General features: G+C 40.9%; 1 protein-coding gene across 3 annotated transcripts in view; it reads right to left on the reverse strand.

Annotated features, from left to right (window-relative positions):
• WDR37 (WD repeat domain 37) overlaps positions 1–21,758 on the reverse strand; it is a 233,877-nt gene that overhangs the window by 59,025 nt on the left and 153,094 nt on the right. For all 3 annotated transcript variants that reach the window (XM_040352669.1, XM_040352668.1, XM_040352670.1), the window contains 5 exons: positions 18,235–18,370; positions 13,692–13,763; positions 9,605–9,649; positions 7,339–7,415; positions 2,814–3,048 (listed from right to left, as the gene is read on the reverse strand). In XM_040352669.1, coding sequence (XP_040208603.1) covers positions 2,814–3,048; positions 7,339–7,415; positions 9,605–9,649; positions 13,692–13,763; positions 18,235–18,370 — 565 coding nt within the window. The remainder of the gene's footprint in view (positions 1–2,813; positions 3,049–7,338; positions 7,416–9,604; positions 9,650–13,691; positions 13,764–18,234; positions 18,371–21,758) is intronic.

Below are 21,758 nucleotides of genomic sequence, written 5' to 3' on the forward strand. Positions count from 1 at the left end.
TCATGGTTGAAATGCCGGTGCCAGGGAGATGATCACATCACTGGATGCTGGGACAGGTAAGTATGTGTTTATTAAAAGTCAGCAGCTACACTTTTTGTAGCTGCTGACTTTTAATAAACATAAAAATGACCCGAAATCCTCTTTAAATCATTCTCTTTGAATCCCTGTTTTACTGTTAATTGTCTGATATTCTTTTATTTTAAACATTTTCTTCCTCTAATTTCTCTAATTTTCATTAAAACAATATTTAGAAATTGTTAAGTTGAAAGGTCTGAACGCACTAACCAGAGATTAACGATGTATTGCCTCTTTGAAGACAGCTACCATAGTGTAAAATGTTATATATATATATATATATATATATATATATATATATATATATATATATATATATATATATATATATATATATATATATATATATATATATATATATATATATACACACACTGCTCAAAAACAATTGAAGGAACACTTTGAAAACACATCAGCTCTCAAATGTCACGCTGGATATCTAAACTAATATGGACTGGGTAAAGTGTTAGGAACTAAATGATCAACCTACAGAGGGCTGAATTCAAAGACACCCCAAAAGTACTCATCTTTTTTGACTGATTTTCACTAGTTTTGCATTTGGCTAGGGTCAGTGTCACTACTGGATGCATGAGGCGATATCTGGACCCTATAGAATCTGCACAGGCAGCCTAACTCCTCAAGGATGGCACATTATTATGTTCCATTACCAGGTTTGCTGCATCTTCTAGCACCGTCTCAAGAGCATGGAGGAGATTCCAGGAGACAGGCAGTTACTCTAGGAGAGCTGGACAGGGCCGTAGAAGGTCCTTAGCCCATCAGCAGGACCGCTATCTGCTCCTTTGTGCAAGGAGCAACAGGAGGAGCACTGCCAGGGCCCTACAAATATTACCTCCAGCAGGCCACTGGTGTGAATGTCTCTGACCAAACAATCAGAAACAGACCTCACAAGGGTGGCCTCAGGGCCCATCATCCTCTGGTAGGCCCTGTGCTCTGGGACCGTAGAGCTAGATTAACATTTGCCATTAAACACCAGAATTGGCAGGTCTGCCACTGGCACCCTATTCTTTTCACAGATGAGAGCAGGTTCACCTTGAGTACATGTGACAGACGTGAAACGGTCTGGAGAAGCCATGAAGAACGTTATGCTGCATGTAACATCGTTCAGCATGACCAGTTTGGTAGTGGGTCAGTGATGGTCTGGGGAGGCATATCTATGGAGGGACACACAGACAGGCTAGACAATGTCACCCTGACTGCCATTAGGTATCGGGATGAAATTCATGGACCCATTGTAAAACCATACGCTGGTGCAGTGGGTTCCACCTGGTGCACGACAATGCCCGGCCTTATGTGGCGAGAGTATGCAACCAGTTCCTAAAGGATGAATGATTAATACCACTGAATGGCCCCCACACTCACCTGACCTAAATCAAATAGAACACCTATGGGACATTAGGTTTCGTTCCATCCGACGCCACCAGGTTGCACTGCAGTCCGTTTAGAAGCTTAGTGATGCCCTGGTCTAGATCTGGGAGGAAATACCCAAGGACAACATCGTCTCATTAGAAGCATGCCCGACATTGTCAAGCATGCATGCTGAGTACCATCTGGAGTTGCTGCAATGAAAATTTCAGCAAAATGGACTAGTCTGCTGCATCACTTTGATTTTTGGGGGTGCCTTTGAATTCAGCCCTCTGTAGGTTGATAATTTTCATTTCCATCAAACAATGTGGCATCCTTTTGTTCCCGACACATTACCCAATCCATAGCAGTATAGGTTTCCAGCATGACATATTTTGCCCATTGCGATCTGATGCGTTTTCAAATAGTTCCTTTATTTTTTTCAAGCAGTGTTATGTGTTATATATATATATATATACATATACACACATACACATACATATACACACACACACACACACACACACACACACGTTCCTGTCTGGGTGTGGCAGCGGGTGAAACAGACATTTTTTCTTAGAAGTCATTATTGCAATAGCAGATACTGTAAACGGTGCATGTTTCTGTTGTAACACATGGTGACAGCTACAGTTTGTGTGTGCCACTAGTTAACTGCAGTGTTAAAGTGGATGTAAACCAGATTCATGAAATTTGAGCTTGGTACATATATCTGCAGTGTTTTGTGTCTCTTCAAAGCTCAGCTCCCATAGCTGTCTCCTGCTCCGTTCTTCTGTTATCAGCCTGATAACTCTTGATAAGCTCTCTGAGACAGGAGATCAAAGTGTGTGTCGGGGGAGATTACTATACAAAGAAGATTAGCAGACTGCTAAACTATTCACAGCCAACCTCTGCATGTGTGGGGGGTGTGTGCCTTTCCTCCAATCAGCTGACTCACAGTGTCTAGTAATAATTCACTCCTACAGATGAATGAGGAAGTGAAAAATCTAACAGGATGTGCACTTTCTAATCCATATATAAAGCTTTAGACAGCAGATATACACGTAAAACCTATGTAGGGAGATTTGTTTCATCTGTGTATCATCTGAGGCTGTTCACTTCACTGGGTATATGTGAAGGCTTACATCCACTTTAACCTGCCCCAGTGGCAATCTCTCCCAGACTGCTGACATTTAGAATGTTATCCTGCAAGCTGGAAAATCTCAGCACAGGGTGAGGCTGAGAGTAATATCACAGATATGATGTGTGAAATTTCACACATCTGTATTACATTACACACATCTGCCCCTATGAGACTTTTAGTTGCATGAAAAATGGAGCCACTCAGCAATGCTCTGATGTCACTATTCATATCCTACCTGTAAGAGAATGGACAAGCTCGGATGTCTCTACATCATACAAATTGGCTGTTCTATCCCAAGACGCAGTGACTGCCTGCTTGCCGCCAACCAGCCAATCTGCTGCTATGACCACTCCCTGGTGGCTTTTCAGCGATGTGATTGGGACTCGAACAGTGGGACAATCATTGGAAATATCTCCATCCTGGTCAAGCTCATCTTTATCTGAAAATTCCACCTCTTCTTCTCCAGAAATCTGATAAAATTAATCAATCTCAGGGTTAGCGTTATAGCAAAAAGTATACACCTTCCAGAATAAAATAATTTTGTTATTCCTGTTAAAAATGAAATGGTTACCCAAAGCAGTCAGATGCTTTTATTTATCAACTTGCACTATGACAATAGTAGCTGGCATCTGAGTGGGTGCTATGGAGACATCACTTTCACCTCCTTATGATTTCATATGTACCACCACAAACAAAAGCAGATAATAAAAAAAAAAATTATATATCCGTCTTGGAGAATACAAAAATCTCCGTTAAGTCATTCTATAACTCTAAGGCCCCTTTCACACTGGGGTGTTTTTCGGGCGTTTTTCTAGCGTTTTTCAGGCGCTTTGGCGTTAAAATAAAAAAAAAACTGTAAAGCAGCCTCATCTGCAATCCCAATGTGAAAGCCTGAGTGCTTTCAGAGCCCTTTCACACTGCCAGCGCCCTAAAAATGTTGGTAAAGCGCCGCTAATACCCTTTTACACTGGGGTGTTTTATCAGGCGCTTTGGCGTTAAAAAAAAAGCTCCCTCAATGGGAAGTGGGCTTTAGGAGCGGTGTATTCACCGGTCCTAAAGCACTGCAAAAAAGCTGCTTGCAGGATTTTGAAACCCTGCCAGTGCAGCGCTTCAGTGTGAAAGTACTCGGCTTTCACATTGGAGTTGCAGATGCAGCTTCTTTCAGACACTTTTTTTAACGCTAAGACCCCTTTCACACTGGGGCGTTTTTCAGGCACCTTAGTGTGAAAGCACTCGGGCTTTCACATTGGGATTGCAGATGCAGCTTCTTTCAGGCGCTTTACAGGTGCTTTTTTTTAACCCTAAAGAGCCTGAAAAACGCCCCAGTGTGAAAGGGGTCTAATGGTTTTAAATAAGACCTACCGTGCAAAGTTACACCAAATTCTGAGTGCCACGCCAGATTTAGTAACTCCCCCCCCACTGTCCTTACTTTATGTACTGTACTTTATCTTTACCCCTGGGGACCTTTGGGTAGTCGGGATAAATACTTCAAACTCTACAGAATACAGACTAGACTGCTAAATCCTCATTGCAACTGCTTCCCTTTCCAGTGTGAACATTTGGAATTTCTGCATGTGAATGAGCGAGTGCTTCCAGAGTGTGGTTTCTGTACGCATCAACCTTTCGATCCAAGAACACAGTGGTAAACGACCCAAACTTAGGCCTCATACACAGACGCCTTCAGGTATTCAACATAAACTGGGGGCGTATTTCTAGAACCAACAGCTGCAGCATACAGCCTCCCATAGTAATGAATAGCTGTAGGTGGATTTATGCCATATACTCACACATACGCACAAGGCATTAATGTACGCTTTTATAGTTTATGTACAGCCGTTCATTAACTGATTCCAGACAGCCTTGCGCACATTTACTGCGGCAAGGTGGCCCGGCTGTGCGAAACTACGTACCTGTAAAAAAAGGACATCGATTTTATTTGGGTACAGCGCTGCATGACCACGTAATTGTCAGTTAAAGTAACGCAGTGCCGTATTGCAAAAAATGGCCTGGTCATGAAGGGAGTAAAACATTCCAGGGCTGAAGTGGTTAATACGGGTGGCTGTTCCCAGCGGTTTCCTCTGGGCATGAAAATAAGCTTGTAATTTATGCCAGATGACTGAAAGTATCCATGTGCATGAGGTGTCGGGACTTTTGCCAAATTTCAGTGTATGCTGTTTGGCCCTAAAAGATGGAGGTAGACACCTAAAATCTTCTCTCAACTTCAAGCAAAACTTTTTATTTTTCTATTGATAGAGCAGTAAAGAGTTTGAGGATCTGATTATTTTGCCATTTGTGTAGTTTTATTAAGATCCGCCCTATCGCATTTTTCCCTAAAGGGCAGCACCGGATTACGTATATATATATATATATATATATATATATATATAATCAGACTCTTCCGGGTAGGGAGCACACGTGCACTTCCGCTGTATTTACACACAGTACCCGATGTACGCCAGCACCCGCTGATCTTTGGGCAGAGATACAGAACGGCGATCTGCCTATGTCAACAAGGCAGATCGCCGCTCTGACAGATAGGAAGGGGTGGAGTTTGTGTCCCTGGAAAGCAGTAAATTCCCCTAGTAAAAACACCTCAAACAGTTCATAAACACTGGTTGGGCACGCAGTTGACCCTTTGATCTCCCCTGATGTTAACCCCTTCCCAGCCAGTGTCATTAATACAGTGGCTGTGCATATATTTTTATCACTGATCACTATATTAGTGTCACGGGACCCCAAAAAGTGTAAAAAGTGTTGCATTACTAGTTAATGCAATTCCATAGTTTGTAGACGCTAACTTTTGCGCAAACCAATCAATATACGCTTTAAATGGGATTTTTACCAAAAATACGTAACAGAGTACATATTGGTCTAAATTTATGAAGAAATTTAATTTTTTGAAATTTTATTGGATGTTTTATAGAATGTAAATGTTATACAGAAAGAAAAAAAATGTTTTTCCTCCTAAATTGTAGGTATTTTTTTCTTTATAGCGCAATTTTTTTTAAATAAAACGTAGAGGTGCTTAAATACCACCAAAATAAAGCTCAATTTGGGGGGGGGACAACATACATTTTATTTGGGTACAGCGTTGCATGACCACACAATTGTCCGTTAGAGTAACGCAGCGCCGTATCACAAAAATGGCCTAAACATGAAGGGGGGTAAAACTTCAGGAGGCCAAGTGGTTAAAGGCTAAAGTTGACATTTTGACATTTAGGAACATGTTACTCCCACATTTGGGGTGTAACCTGTTCTTATGCAGCAACCTACCGCCGTCATTGTTCCTGCTTCATGACAATGGCCAGGGAACCTTCTCTCAGCACCTGCTGTCACAATTTTTATCACAAAAATGGCCTAAACATGAAGGGGGGTAAAACTTCAGGAGGCCAAGTGGTTAAAGGCTAAAGTTGACATTTTGACATTTAGGAACATGTTACTCCCACATTTAGGGTGTAACTTGTTCTTATGCAGCAACCTACCGCCGTCATTGTTCCTGCTTCATGACAATGGGCAGAGAACCTTCTGTCAGCACCCGCTGTCACAATTTCTAGACTACAAGTGCCGTCAGCCATTGCGGCTGATGGTTTATAGTTCTCAATGAACTGTGAGGGCGCTGGTGAGCACTCTTGTTCATGGATTATTCCTGCGATTCAATAACTGCCTGCCCGTATTGAAGGTATGGGCAAACAGCTTACTAAGAGACTGCAGAATCCTGGAATTGCACCTGGGATCTACTGATTGTTGGTGCAATGTTTTAAAGGCTGCAGAGTAAAAAAAAAAACAAAAAAAAAAAAGAAGACATGCATGTTTTTTTTATTTTTTTTTTAACAAAAGGTGAACTTATCCTTTAAGGCCCCGTACACACGGATGGACAGTCTGCTGAAAACGGTCCGCCAGACCGTTTTCAGCGGACATGTCCGCCCGGAGATTTCTGTCTGATGGTTGTACACACCATCAGACAGAAATCTGCGCGTAAACAATACGCGGGGACGTGGCCGCGCCGTCGCCGCAACGATGACGCGGCGACGTGGGCGGCCTTGAAGTTCAAAGCTTCAAATCAGTACGACGCATGCGAGGGATGGCGGCGGATCGGACGTGTCCGATGAGTCTGTACAGATGACCCAACACGTCCGACGGACAGGTTTTCAGCGGACAGATTTCTTAGCATGCCAAGAAATTTTTGTCCGCTGGAAACTGTCCGATCCGCCGGACAATTGTCCGGTCGGGCCTACACACGACCGGACAAATATCAGTGGACAGATCCGGTCGTGTGTACGGGGCCTATAATTTCCCTTCTCTTTTTGTCAGATCAGAAAGTGGTGGGTAAAATCTACAATCTTTGAGCTAAAGGAAAGGCACAAAATGACCTCTCCCTCTGACTGCTAGTTGCCTGGCTGTTGTGTTTAATCAATGGCTTAAATACTTTGTGTCACTAAGCTGGAACATGTAGGCAGCTAAGCAGCTCTGACTTCACTGGCTGCACAACCAACTGGCAAAGAACAGACAGTCAGCAGGATAGGATTTGCTGCATTAAAGAATGTGCATAACAAGTAGCAATAATGTAAAAAAAAATAAAAAACACACAGATCCACCCCAAGGCCTGTACTTTTTTTTGTTGTTATGCGATCATCTTCATGTCAGGGAAAATGTATGCCAGTAGATATAATCATGTGGTAACAAACAAACATCACTATTTCCCGTATCATCGTAGTCTGCTACCCCTAAGGATAATGTCTTTATTTCAGTGATGAGCTTACACTGGTGTCTGCCGTTGGCTGTGGAGTGGGTAACTGTACCACGTAGCGCCAGATGTGAGCCGTCTGGTCCCCAGATGCTGCAGGACAGAAAACAGAGTCAAATCACATCCATCAGAGTAAATACATTAATATTTTAGATATTTCTAAGGTGGCTCCATACACCCCCATGCATCTTCCTTGTCTGTCTGGAATATTACTGCAGTCAGGATGCAAACATATAACTCTGCCTAATGCCAAACCACCAGAAAAATATTCTGCTGACAATGATCAGTTATAATAAATAGACAAAAGTATCTGAACATTCATGGTGGTGGCGGCTCCCATATGCCCATTAGCTAAGCCCAGCATGTGATTGTCACAATGCTAGCAAGTAATCAAGGAACCTGCTAGAAAGGTGTTGGACAGTGTGCCTTATAGATAATGTAAAAGGCTTCTGAAATGAGGATTATTGTTATGCAGTTTTGACTGAATGTACATCAAGTATATAGAGCTGCACAACTAATCGTTAAAAAAAATTGTGATCTCGATTCAACCCCCCTGACGATCTCCATTGCAGAGTTTGACGATTCTTTCATATTCAAGTGGAGAGACTTATCTGCTCACTCAGCTGTCAAAAGAAAATATCCCGGTGATCTGCCGTGCTGGTTCCAGCTATCTTGGAAGTTCCAGCGCATGCGCAATCTGATGTGCTGAGACGGTTCCAGCCAACGGGGTAGTTCCTTGGAAGTCTGCGCAGGCGCAAACTTGCTGACGGAAATCTCCGAACCTCGGCCGGCATCCAGGGCAACGTGGATTTCGAGGTAAGTGGCCAGTCGGCCTCACATCCTTGCTTCGCTCGGATGGCTCGCTCCGCTCGCTCGGCCTCCTGGCTCTTTTTTTAACATCCTCCAATCCATGGGGATGTTAAAGAATGAGCCGGGCGAGGTTCGGAGATTTCCGTCGGGAAGTTTGGGCCTGCGCAGACTTCCAAGGAACTTCCCCGTTGGGGGAACATAGAGGACAAGTCACCGGCAGTCTGCCAAGTTTTTAACAACGTGAAACATTGTAACCAACGCTTAATTCCATATTGTGTTTCTTGTGTTATTTATTTTAATATGTTTTTACATACAGCTGTTAAAAGGTACCTTAAAGCGGAGCTCCAGACGCTTAAGTGAAAATTGAAAGTCAGCAGCTACAAAAAACGTAGCCGTTGACTTTTATTAAAGCGGGGGTTCACCCTTAGAGGGCACTTTTTCCCCCTTAGATTCCTGCTCGTTTTCTCTAGGGGAATCGGCAATTTGTTTTAAAATATGTGCAGTACTTACCCGTTTACGAGATGCATCCTCTCCGTCGCTTCCGGGTATGGGCTGCGGGAATGGGCGTTCCTTCTTGATTGACAGTCTTCCGAGAGGCTTCCGACGGTCGCATCCATCGCGTCACGATTTTCCGCAGGCGCAGTATAGAGCCGCACCGACGTTCGGCTTTTTTCGGCTACGAGTGACGCGATGGATGCGACCGTCGGAAGCCTCTCGGAAGACTGTCAATCAAGAAGGAACGCCCGCTCCCGAAGACCCATACCCGGAAGCGACGGAAGAAGATGCATCTCGAAAACGGGTAAGTACTGCACATATTTTAAAACAAATAGCCGATTCCCCTAGACCGAACGAGCAGGAATCTAAGGGGAGAAAAAAAAAAATTTAACAAATGGGTGAACTCCCGCTTTAAACACACACACTCTCATGTCCCACAATCCGGCGGTGTGCTTACCCCAGCCGCTTTCTCCCTGTGTCCTCCCTTGCCAGCAACTTTACTATGGGCACCGTGCTGTGATAGCATGCGGCTTTACAGCCGGGTGCCCACAGTGCATGCGTGAGTGGCGCTGCGCTCTGTGGACTGGTTCTGCAGACCTGTCATGTGTTCCTGAAGACTTCGGGGGCGCAGGAGAACTTCCACTTCTGTAGTGGAAACGGGCACCTGTCAAAATCGGGTACCCTCTCAGACCCGCCCCCTTTCCCACCCCAAAAGCTCCATTTCACAAACAGGAGCAGGGAAGGAGGCCTTAAAGTGGGGTTCCATCCACAATTTTTTTTTGTTTAAAGTCAGCAGCTACAAACACTGTAGCTGCTGACTTTTAATTAAGACACTTACCTGTCCAGGGAGCCCGCGATGTCTCAGTTTCAGCAAGTTTTGATGAAGCACTTTACCCCAATCCCCATCCCATTAATGCATCAAGTCAACCTAGACAGTTAATACAATTTTACAAATGATATAAAACTGCTATACTTGCCTGTTAATGCAATTTGATCAGTGGGATGAAATTTTATTGAGTTTACTGCAAAAAAAATAATAATTTAATTATTCAGTGAAAGCAAATTACTAAAGCGTTAAAATGTTTTAAGTTTAATCAGCTCAATAGTCAAAAATTAAACCACAGTACAAGGTTACCGGCAATAACTAACACAGAACAATGATACGGAATAGCAAATACTTTCCTTTTCATGAGGTTTTTAACAATAAAAGCTTAATTCAGAGTTACTTGCATATGGACTGAACAATAAACTAGTGCAAACAGCAAGATCCTACAAAAATGATCATATAATTATATAATATAATACAATACATAATACAGTGAGGGAAAAAAATATTTAATCCCCTGCTGATTTTGTACGTTTGCCCACTGACAAAGAAATGATCAGTCTATCATTTTAATGGTTGGTTTATTTTAACAGTGAGAGACAGAATAACAACAAAAATATCAACAAAAAAAGCATTCAAAAAAAAGTTGTGAATTGATTTGCATTTTAATGAGTGAAATAGGTATTTGATCCCCTATCAATCAGCAAGATTTCTGGCTCCCAGGTGCCTTCAATACACTTAATGAGCTGAGATTAGGATCACTCTGTAAGGCTGGGTTCACACTTGTCCGACAAACGGTCCTACATTGGGAGCCTCATGTAGCATGACGTGTGAAAATCAATGTTTCCCTATGACAGCTGTCTTAACTGGTCCTACACAAGTCGGTCCGACTTTGAAAATGCTCCCTGTACTACTTTTGGTCCTACATTGATCCCATTGAATATCATTGAAGTCGGACCAAAGTAGTATCCTGTTCATGAAAGGATGGATGTAGGACCAATGTAGCAGAGCAAAGTAGGATGAAAGTAGTGTAGTAGTGTGAACCCAGCCTTAAAGGGAGTGATCCTATTCTCAGCTTATTAACTGTATAAACAGACACCTGTCCACAGAAGCAATCAATTTATCAGATTTCACTCTCTCCACCATGGCCAAGACCAAAGAGCTGTCCAAGGATGTCAAGGACAAGATTGTAGACCTACACAAAGCTGGAATGGGCTACAAGACTATCGCCAAGCAACTTGGTGAGAGGATGAAAACAGTTGGTGCAATTATTCGGAAAATGGAAGAAATACAAAATAACTCTCGCTCTCCCTCGGTCTGGGGCCCAATGCAAGATCTCACCTCGTGGATGTTCAATGACCATGAGAACGGTGTGGAATCAACCCAGAACTACACGGGAGAATCTCGTCTATGATCTCAAGGCAGCTGGGACCATATTCACCAAGAAAACAATTAGTAATACATTATGCCACGAAGGACTGAAATCTGCACTACCCGCAAGTTCCCCCTGCTCAAGAAAGCACATGTGTAGGTCTGTCTGGTATCCTAATGAACATCTGAATGATTCAGAGAACTGGGTGAAAGTGTTGTGGTCAGATGAGAGCAAAATTGAGGAATGTTGCCTATGACCTCAAGAACACCATTCTCAGCGTCAAACATGGAGGTGGAAACATTATGCTTTGGGGATGTTTTTCTGCTAAGAGGACAGGGCAACTTCACTGCATCAAAGGGGCGATGGAAGGGGCCATGTACCGTCATCTTGGGTGAATACCTCCTTTCCACAGCAAGGCATTGGAAATTTGTTGTGGATGTGGATTCCAGCATGACAATGACCCAAAACACATGGCCAAGGCAACAAAGTAGTGGCTCAAGAAGAAGCATATTAAGGTCCTGGAGTAGCCTAGACAGTCTCCAGACCTAATCTCTTAGAAAACATGTGGAGGGAGCTGAAGGTTTGAGTTACTAAACGTCAGCTTTGAAACCTTAATAACTTGGAGAGGACCTGCAAAGAGGAGTGGGACAAAATCCCTCCTGAGATGTGTTCAAACCAAAGAAACGTCTGACCTCTGTGATTGCCAACAAGGGTTTTGTCCCCAAGTAGTAATGTTTTGCGAAGGGCTCAAGTATTTATTTCACTCATTAAAATTTAAATCAATTTATATCTTTTGAAATTAGTTTTTATGGATTTTTTTTTGTTGTTATTCCGACTCTCACTGTTAAAATAAACATACCATTAAATTATACACTGATCATTTGTCAGTGCGCAACGTACAAAATCAGCAGGGAATCAAATATTAATTTTCCCTCACTGTATCATATTGATTACTAATACCACCATCAATGTGAATGCACAGACCACAGTTCTCCCTCTTCTGAAGGAGCAGTCCTTTTTGGGTGCAAAGACCTTTGTTGCTTCTTCCTTCAGACTCGCCTCTATTTTAGGTCTAATGTACGATATACAGTTGTGCTCATAAGTTTACATACCCTGGCAGAATTATTGATTTCGTAGCCATTTTTCAGAAAATATGAATAACACAAAAATGATTCTTTCACTTATGGTTAGTGTTTGGCTGAAGCAATTTATTATCAGTCAACTGTGTTTAGTCTTTTTAAATCATAATGACAACAGAAACTAGTCAAATGACCCCAATACCATGTATCGCCCCCTTTAAACATCAATGACCGCTTGAAAACTTTTGTGGTATTTGTGGATGAGGCTCTTTATCATCTCAGATGGTAAAGCTGCCCATTTTTCTTGGTAAAAAGCCTCCAGTTCCTGTAAATTCTTGGGCTGTCTTGCATGAACTGCACGTTTGAGATCTCCCCAGAGTGGCTCAATGATATTAAGGTCAGGAGACTGAGGTGGCCACTCCAGAACCTTCACTTTATTCTGCTGTAGCCAATAACAGGTTGACTTGGCCTTGTGTTTTGGATCATTCTCGTGTTGGAATATCCAAGTACATCCCATAAGCAGCTTCCTGGCTGATGAATGCAAATGTTCCTCCAGTATTTTTTGATAATATACTGTATTCATCTTGTTATTTGTGTGTTTTTCTTTGCATCCTCAACAATTTTCCTGACAGTTGTGGCTGAAATTTTAGTTGGTCTACCTGACCGTGGTTTGGTTATCAGACCAAAATCCCCAGGGTGTGTAAACTTTTGATCAGGGTCATTTGGGTAGTTTCTGTTATGATTTAAAAAAAAAGAGTAAACACAGTTGACTGATGATAAATGGCTTCAGCCAAACACTAACCATGAGTGAAAGAAATGTTTTGGGTTTTCATGTCCTCTAAAAAAAATGGCCAAGAAATCATAAATTCTGGCAGGATATGTAAACTTAGGAGCACAACTGTATTGTATATCTGTACAAGTAAAACATTCCATCTAACTACAATGGGGGTTTAAATTGTTTTAGAATTTGTCACTTTCATTTCAAATAAAAATATATAAAAAAATTATTTGGCTGCAGTTTATACACAGACAGTATTTCGGCCCTACCTCTCCCGAACTAAAGAAATAGATTGAGAATTCGAAAACCTTGCTAGGTTATTGCGCCAAACCCCTATATTATCTCCAAGAAAATATTACCAACTCCACTGAGCACCTTATTCATGCAATCTCTCTCGCATAAATGTGATGAGTTCTTGTGGGGAGGACCAGAGACAGCCGCCGAGGGACCCCAGAAGACTTGGATCGGGGCCACTCTGTGCAAAAAGAACTGCACAGTGGAGGTAAGTATAACATGTTTGTTATTTTAAAGAAAACATTTTTTTTCCCTTTATTGACCCTTTAAATATGAGTACGTCCTTCTCCCCAGCTCCTGCATCAAATTAACATAAGAGAACCTTTATATAGCAAAAAGTCTAGTTTGTACAGTGTTTACTAGCTTCTTCCTTCTTTGAATCTGGCCCAACGAAGGATGGGGGTCTGGCTATAGAAAAAAAGTTCAAGACGCACACTGGGCAGTCTTCCGGCCCTTGTTCTCTTTAACCAGGGCCTCCAGCTTAGCTTAGTGCATGCACCAGATCCTACTGGTGCAATTATCCTTCAAAAGTACTGTAACGGCAGTCAAATCTGTTTTTTTTTTCTTCTTTTTTTCAGTTCTGGGAGGAATTGGGAAGGGGGTTACAATCTGTGTCCATACAGGAAAAACTTCCCCTGTCCCAGTAGCTAAACATTTTTGAAGAGAGTGTAAATGGTTAACACATCATTATCATAGGCCTTCAGTTTATTTTTACCTGATCCAGCATGGCCGACATACTTGGTAAGGCATTTTCCTGTTTCAATACTCCAAAGTAATGCTGTGTGATCTGCAAAAACAAATGCATGATGGCTTACAAACAAAATAAAAAAAATTACATGAAAAAAAAAAATATGATATGAAAAAATTATTTTAAAGGAAACCAGTGTTCATGCAAGTTCCTCAAGCTAAAAACTTACAGGTTAGGCATCACACGGCCCCTAAGAATTAGCTGCAAGGCAGCCTGGGAGATTCCTGGATTAGAATGCCGCAGCGTGCAAATATCAACTTTTGCAAAAGTTGGTGAAAAACATCTGCATACTGCAAGAGCTCCAGGTTTTGGGGGAAAATTCCCTTTAAACCATTTGTGGCGATGGCTGCATTTACTATAATGGCACCAAGGCATCAATAATGGAGCAGCACAAGGTTTTTACATTTACATTTTTTTCTTACTTTGTTTTCCTTTTCTGACCATCTTTGGAAAAGGGTGCAGGTTACTATAGGTCAAGAAACATGAAACCTCATCTCTTTTCTCATGTGGTAGTTTGTACAGGTAAAAGCAATTTTAAATATTTAAAAAGACACCACCTGCCTCTAGCAATGCATTTTAGCATTCGTTTTTTACTAAAATAATTCCACGATTCAAGGTGTATATTATACTAGCTGAATACCCGGCGTTGCCCGGTCTTCCTATCTTAACCTTTTGGGGAGGAAAATCATAGTAATATAAATATACCCATCTTTTATATAGGGGTGTAGGTAAGGGTTAATTTAACTGTCATCTATTTTTATTTGGCATATAAGTAATATGTGTACCAGGTATTATTGAAATATCTCCAGGCGTACAGAAGTTATGTGGGAACATACATTTCCCATTGATTTGCATGGGACTTTAAACAAAAACCCCGACCCTCAAAAATGGGGGTAGTTAAGGGATAAATTAACTATCCTATAGTTTAAGTGGACATATAAGTAACATGTGACCAAGTGTTATCGAAATATGTACAGCCGTTTGGAAGTTATGAAGTAACATGTATTTCCCATAGAGTTGAATGGGACTTTAAAGAAAAACCCCGACCATGGCAAATGGGGGTGGGTAAGGGTTAAACCACCTATCCTATGTTTGTTGCTGACATATAAGTAACATGTGTGCCAAGTTTCATGTTAATATCTTTAGTCGTTTGGACGTGATGCTGGAACATACATCCATACATACATACATACATACATACATACACACACACATTGAGTTTTATATATATATATAGATGTGAAAGTAGTGACTACTTAACTTATTGCTTGAGTTACTAAAATGCCAGGACATTACAAACACCCCAAAAATGACCAATATTTGAAAAGCAGACTATCCAAGGTATTTAGTAAGAGGCATGGAGAGTTTTAAGTTGTTTTCTAACATACAATCTAGGGATACTTACACGTACACCTGAATACACATTCAAATCCTCCGAGGTATGAGGATACTACGTGTGTAAGACTTCCACTGCCTAGATACATAGAGAGGCCCAAGATCTAAGGAGCACCTTCAGCCTTTCAAGGGGCATAAATAATACATCCGATTTCTTGACGATCACATTTGAGGCCCTGAACTGCCAGGACAGGCAAAACACCCACAAAATGAAGACGTTTTGCAAAGTAGACCCTCAACCATATTAATTTCGAGACACATGGCGAGTCTAGAAGATCACATTTTTTACCACAAATTTTTAAAAACTTAAGAAAAAGGAATTTAAAATGTATTAATTTTTAAAGTTGTTAATAAAGAATGTCCCACACACAGCATGGGCATACTTGGAATTACGCCACAAAACACATTCTGCTATTCCTCCCGTGTATGGGGATACCACACAGGAGACTTTTTTTTAGAGCCTAGCTGCATAACGGGACCCAAAATAAAAGGAGCACCTTCCAGCTTGCAAGGGGCATAAATTACACATCTAATTTCCTGACTACCTATCTAATTTTGGAGGCCCTGGAATTCCAAGACAGTAGAAACACTAAAAAAATGACCACATTTTGGAATGTAAACGCCCAAAAGTATTTTTTTAGAAGGCATTGTAAGTATTTTGAAGATTTAATTTATTGCCACTGATCACTAGCCACAGCAGCACAATGTCAACAGTCACTTTACCATGCTCGGGTGATTGTCTTTTGTTTAATTTACACTCTAAACGTTTACTTACGGTGCCGAGCACTGTTGTAAACACTGTTTCCTCTTACAGTCAATCGCTGTGAGAGGAAATCAAAGGCTGCAGCATATTGCCTTTGATTTCAAGTGTGATTGATCACAGAGATTACATTGTACATGGCCAATTTCATAGGTCTGCGATCCACTGTGACCGAAGGACACAGAGATCACAGAGCATGTTGTGGGAGTGGATGGCGATATATATATATATATATATATATATACACACACATACACACATACACACACACACATACATACATACATACACACACACACACACACACACTCTCAACTCTAGGAAGACACCATCTGTTTATATGCAATAGCTGGAGAGCAGGTGGTTAAGCTATACCTAAAAGCCTCTTCTTTATACTGGAACAGTGGAGTTGTGAGGGATCTGAAATACTTTCAGGTTTTCCTTTGCGGTTTGTGCCACCATTAGGGAGATTTACCCTCTGAATGCCCTGAACACCAGTGTCACTGGAAAATAAGTAAATCTAAGTTTAAATTTCCACAAGAACAGGAATAGAGTTGAAATCTTCCAACAGCCACTTGTTCCTGTTTAAATGTCTAAGAGAGGATTGCCATCACATTGGAATAATATTCTCTCACTATGTAGCTGTCTGCCTCTCTCAGTCTTTTGTCAATAACAGAGGGACTAAGTGTCATGACAAAGTAGAGTTTAGACGGCCGTGTCTAAACACCGGTCTCAACTATTGATTTTGTATTAGTTTCTCTTTGGAGCTACAAAATAAGACAGTATACCCAGACAGATAATAGTAGAGTGGGCTTAAAGGAACACAAAATCCCTCAACCTAACAAAACCGAAGTAGGTGTATGCAGCTTAGAATAAATGTCTCTAATATTAGGCTGCATCTTTACTATAAACCAGCAGATGGCATAAATAGCTGAAGAAATATCCGGTCATTTGATTTTGGAAATATTCACTTTGTGAAAATTAGTGAGGAAATAAATATATTCTTTAGAAATATTTCATATATTATTTTAAAGTTCACCTGTGCCCAGACTGAACCTTTAATCTTCATATTCCTAAAATTGAACTTAACTTTCAGGTTTGCACAGCTGTATAATCTCATCTCTTGTACCAATATTGCTTTTATTGACTACTCAGATTTAACTGCACACTGATCTTCTCATTAGAATTTGCAGCATGTCAGATAGATCATTTGGATGGAGGATGTACAGCAGCATTATCTAGCCTTTCCCTCCCCAGTCGTAATGTCCCTGGCCCTCCTCTTTTCGAATATTAGACTCCAGTTGTTTGTGTGGGGTTTACCTAGGGTAGTTTGTATGGGAATGCACATTTCTCCAGACTGACATCCAACCATCAAGACATTTTAATACTTGTGCGATTCCTCCCAAGAGCCAGTTCAGCTCCTAAGAGGATTACCTAGGCAGAGTTCTGAGACCAAAATATGTTTCTTATGTGGCCTACCGGTATAAGGAATCAATACTTGCTGTTCCAGGTATGACACATGTACCAACATTCTTTGTAGGAAACCATTTAATTTAAGAATTGATATGTACCTAAAGGATCTGTACCCCTTTTCACCTGATGTATTGTACCTACATAATGCTTTAGCTCCATCATTTCTTTAAATCGCACTTTTTTCGAGAGGCAGCAAGATGCCTGTACAGTAGTGTATGTTCACAAGCAGACATAGTGCAGGATCAACAGATTCCCAACAAAAGAGCACAGGGTGAAATGGTACCATTAAACAATGCCTTAAATATTTGCAGGTTTCTGTGTTTGCATCTCAAAACTTAATTTTCAAATATAACTGCAGTGTACCTACATGGGCAAACATAAGTTCACACTATCATTTCCCTTCCCAGCAGTTTATATTTATCTTCTTTTTGCTTTCCTGTCATGCCATTCAGCAGCCAGGAAAAGGGGAAAGGGGAACTGTGTAAGTTTCATAATGTTCTAGTCCGAGCTTATGCAGAGCCGAGGACCTTGTACACATCAACATGTAACAATACCAAACTGGCAATCAAGCATGCACACGGTTAGATGTGATCAAAGCAGCAAGTCACATACTCCTCCTCATCAAGTACTGGAAAGACCTATGAGCTCCTGGGAAGGGGGCTTCAATGCAAACATGTTGCTTTAGATTGCATTGTCAAAGCACAGGTTTGCTTTAAAGACGTAAATGAAATGTTGCTGAAAAAGAAAAATAATCTCCCATCATTAAACTGTAAAAAAAAATAAAAAAATGCTTATCTGTACATTCAGCTAGTAGATACAGAATATTGTGTTGTTGACATGCTACATACTATGCAAATGCATTATTAATGTTATTTACGCTACCAGCAGAAGCTGTGCCTAGAACCACCGGCTGTGTTCGTGTAACACCGACATCCCAAAGCCCATCTCTATGTCCAACATACTCCTTCACCAACTGGCAGATCGCCCGAGAGGTTGTAGTCTTGAAACTGGAAACAATCTAAAATAAAATAAATAAAATCATAGAATTTGGAACAACAGACAAGACACTTTCAGCAAGCACAAAAGTAATATGTTAATTAAACTGAGAAACACAGTAAGTAACGCACAGTCTTGCAGCCAGTTTCCTTCTGGTTAGTGGGTAAATTGCAGCTCAGTACCCGCTTTCCTCTTAAGGAACCAAATCTATACAATACACATTTACGAAGACAATGTCAAGTAGTAGGCATTACCGTGACATACATATGTTACAAGTGACTGCTAGTTGATGCATATACATACTGGTCTGTGGCTGGTAAATAGCGGGTTTTTTTTAGTTACAATTTGTCAATTACTGATCAATCTAAATCTTGCTTCCAAATGACTGACCACGTACAAAAAAACAAAAAAAACAAAGTAGTCACAAGTAGAGGAGGGGACGTCTCTTTAGGACTGTTGGGAGCATCACAGTATGAAAAGATATTCCTTCTAATGAAGATGTGCCAGTTTAGGTGTTTTGAGCATTTATACAGATGTTCCACTAGAGGCTTCATGGGAAGATTCCCAGGCAGTTTCAGCCCCTAGGAGGCCTGAATGTAGCCCATAAAAAAAACAAAGATTATATTTTTCTATTGGCTTGACTACATCTTGAAATTCTCTAGGAGAGACGCAGTCCACAGCAGGGCAATCAGAAGTCTGGACACTGAGCTGAACCTGATTTTCTATGATAACCACAGGACAAACAGGTCAGAGAATAACAAAATATTAGTCTTGGGTAAAAAGGACAAATAAAGCTATACACCTTTTTTGTTCACCCCGAGGACTGAATGAAAGAAATCTAACATATTCCTCCCATCCACTGTAAACTGTGCAGATGGACAAATCCCCCTACTGGGCTATAGTATTCTGACAGTCCATGGTGACAGTTGTCAGAAATCCCAAACAAGTGCAACTAAATGGATGCAGTCACTGTTCAGCCAAAACATTTCCAGCAGGTTCCTTTAACAAATGTCAATTGAAGGATTGACTTCTGTCAAACATAGCAGGGCTACCCACTAAGCAAATGCCGTCTGGCTTATCAGGAACCAGCCAAAAATATCTTAGTGTAGGCCAGAAAGGCCCAAGTTCCTCAGGGGTATAATTCTTCACAGCATGAGCTGAAGCCCATCTTGGAAGTCAGTTTATTTGTAACATATTAATTTTAACATTAAACTATTAAAAAAAATGGGCTAAATAAGATCACAAAGCTCTTTTTAAGCCACAGTTGATCAAACACTTACAGCCTCAGAAACCCCTCTCTTTAGGGTGAAGACACACTTTTTGATGGGCACTTGATTGTGATAATGCACAGAGGACAAGAGAAGCACATATCAAGAGAAGCACATATAAAAAAAAGCCACACACATGCCCTGATATGGCCCTTGTACAAGTGCATCTTTTATTTTTGGAGTCAGATATCTATTGACCTTAAACGTCTGAGTAACCCACTGACAAACCGTTCCTATTCCACCACTTGAATGTGCCAATTAAAGTGGCTTCTGGGACTTCCACAATCTGTACCTTGATCTCCTTGTGTTTTGTAGAGTTTCCTGAAGACTCTAATGGAGAAGACACCTTCTAAAGAGGGAGAAGGAAAGGCAGAAAAGTTCCCATCTTGTTGTTGAATGTCATGCTGGCTTCCTTAAAGGACATGTGGACTGCAGTGGCAAAATTACGCCAATCTACTTTACATTTACATTGTTGCCACCCCTACAACATAAAGTGAAAGACAAAGGACCCACTTCTTCAAAGGATTCTACAGTACATCATGTAGATTAAACACTAATGCCATGTATACACAATCGGAATTTCAGTTGGAAAAAACTTGGATGTTTTTTTCTGATGGAATTCCGCTCAAGCTTGGCTTGCATACACACGGTCACACAAGTTCTCTGAACTTTCGCCCATTAAGAACGCTGTGACGTACAACACTACGACGAGCCGAGAAAATTAAGTTCAATGCTTCTGAGCATGCGTCAAATTGTTTCCGAACATGCGTCGGAATTGCTACAGACAATCGGATTTTCCGATTTGAGAACCAGTCTCAATCTTTTGTTGGTGGAAATTCCGACAGCAAAGTCCGATGGAGCATACACACGGACGGAATTTTCGTCCAAAAGCTCACGTCAGACTTTTGTTGTCGGAAATTTCCGATTGTGTGTACAGGGCATAAGATGGAAATCCAAATAATTTGTTATAATCATGTGTGAGGTGGTGGAGAAACAAAATATTTCAGAAAAATTAAAAAAAAAAGCCAATGTGTTATAAGTATCACTACGTGTCAGAAGACAAATACAAATTGAGATAAAATGTTGAATAAAAAATAAAACCAAAATGTGCATATGGGTAAAAGGAAAAAAAAAACGATTGCCCACTGCTAGGATGCTGCAGCATTAATGGTAAAATGTACCTTTGTGCCAAACTCTACTGGTGTTTGCAGTGCTTCCTAATAAATATCGATTGTATACAGCAAAATGCTGGTGTGCCATATCTAGTTTTTTATTTCCATATACTGATGAATTTTGAATATGTTATATGAATTGATGCACATGTTGATATATGTACAATTATTTGCTAGGGCATACCAGCACTTTACTGTATACAATAGATATTCATTAGGAAGCGCAGTAAACACCAGTAGAGTATGGCACTAGGTTAAATCTTAAAAAAGTTTGAATCTATAACTTTTTAAAAGAAAAAGCATAACAAAAAGTACTGTATAAAAGTAGGTGCCCCGAAATCTGTTTGAGCATCAAATTTGTCAAACGATACTTACTGCTTCTCAGAAAGACTCAAACTTACATACACAATGTAATATCAGTAGGTCAGCTGCTATGTAGCCATAATTTATAGCAAACCTTTTAAAAAAATAAAGGCTCAAACTTCAAACAGTGTGACTCACACCCAAAGTTCAGTCATCAATCATGAATCAAGCATAAAAAGCTGAAGCTAGAAGCAAAGCAACATAGAAGTGAAGAAAAAGATAACTGCTCATTGACATCATTGCCAAGTTTATGGGTTATGATAATTAAAGTGGAATTCCAGTTACCAACTAATCTTAAAATGGCTCCCATCCTCCTTATAACACCTATAATACTTTCCCAGTAGAAGGAACATTTTTTTTACTTGCTTATTCTCAGAGCACTTCGGTCTGGTCACGTAATAGACTCCCACTGGCCGGCTTCAGAGAAGAGGAAAGAGCAGTGCCAATGGATGACCCATAGTAAACCTAAGGATGATGTCACCACCCAGGCATTCCATCCATTGTGGGAACCCTCTCCTCTCCCCTGAATGTGGCTACTGGGGAGATCACATAACTGGACCGGAGCACCCTGAAAAAAGGCAAGTATAAGCATCTTCCTTTCCCTGGG

This window comes from Rana temporaria, chromosome 5 (genome assembly GCF_905171775.1).
Source record: "Rana temporaria chromosome 5, aRanTem1.1, whole genome shotgun sequence".
NCBI lineage: Eukaryota > Metazoa > Chordata > Amphibia > Anura > Ranidae > Rana > Rana temporaria.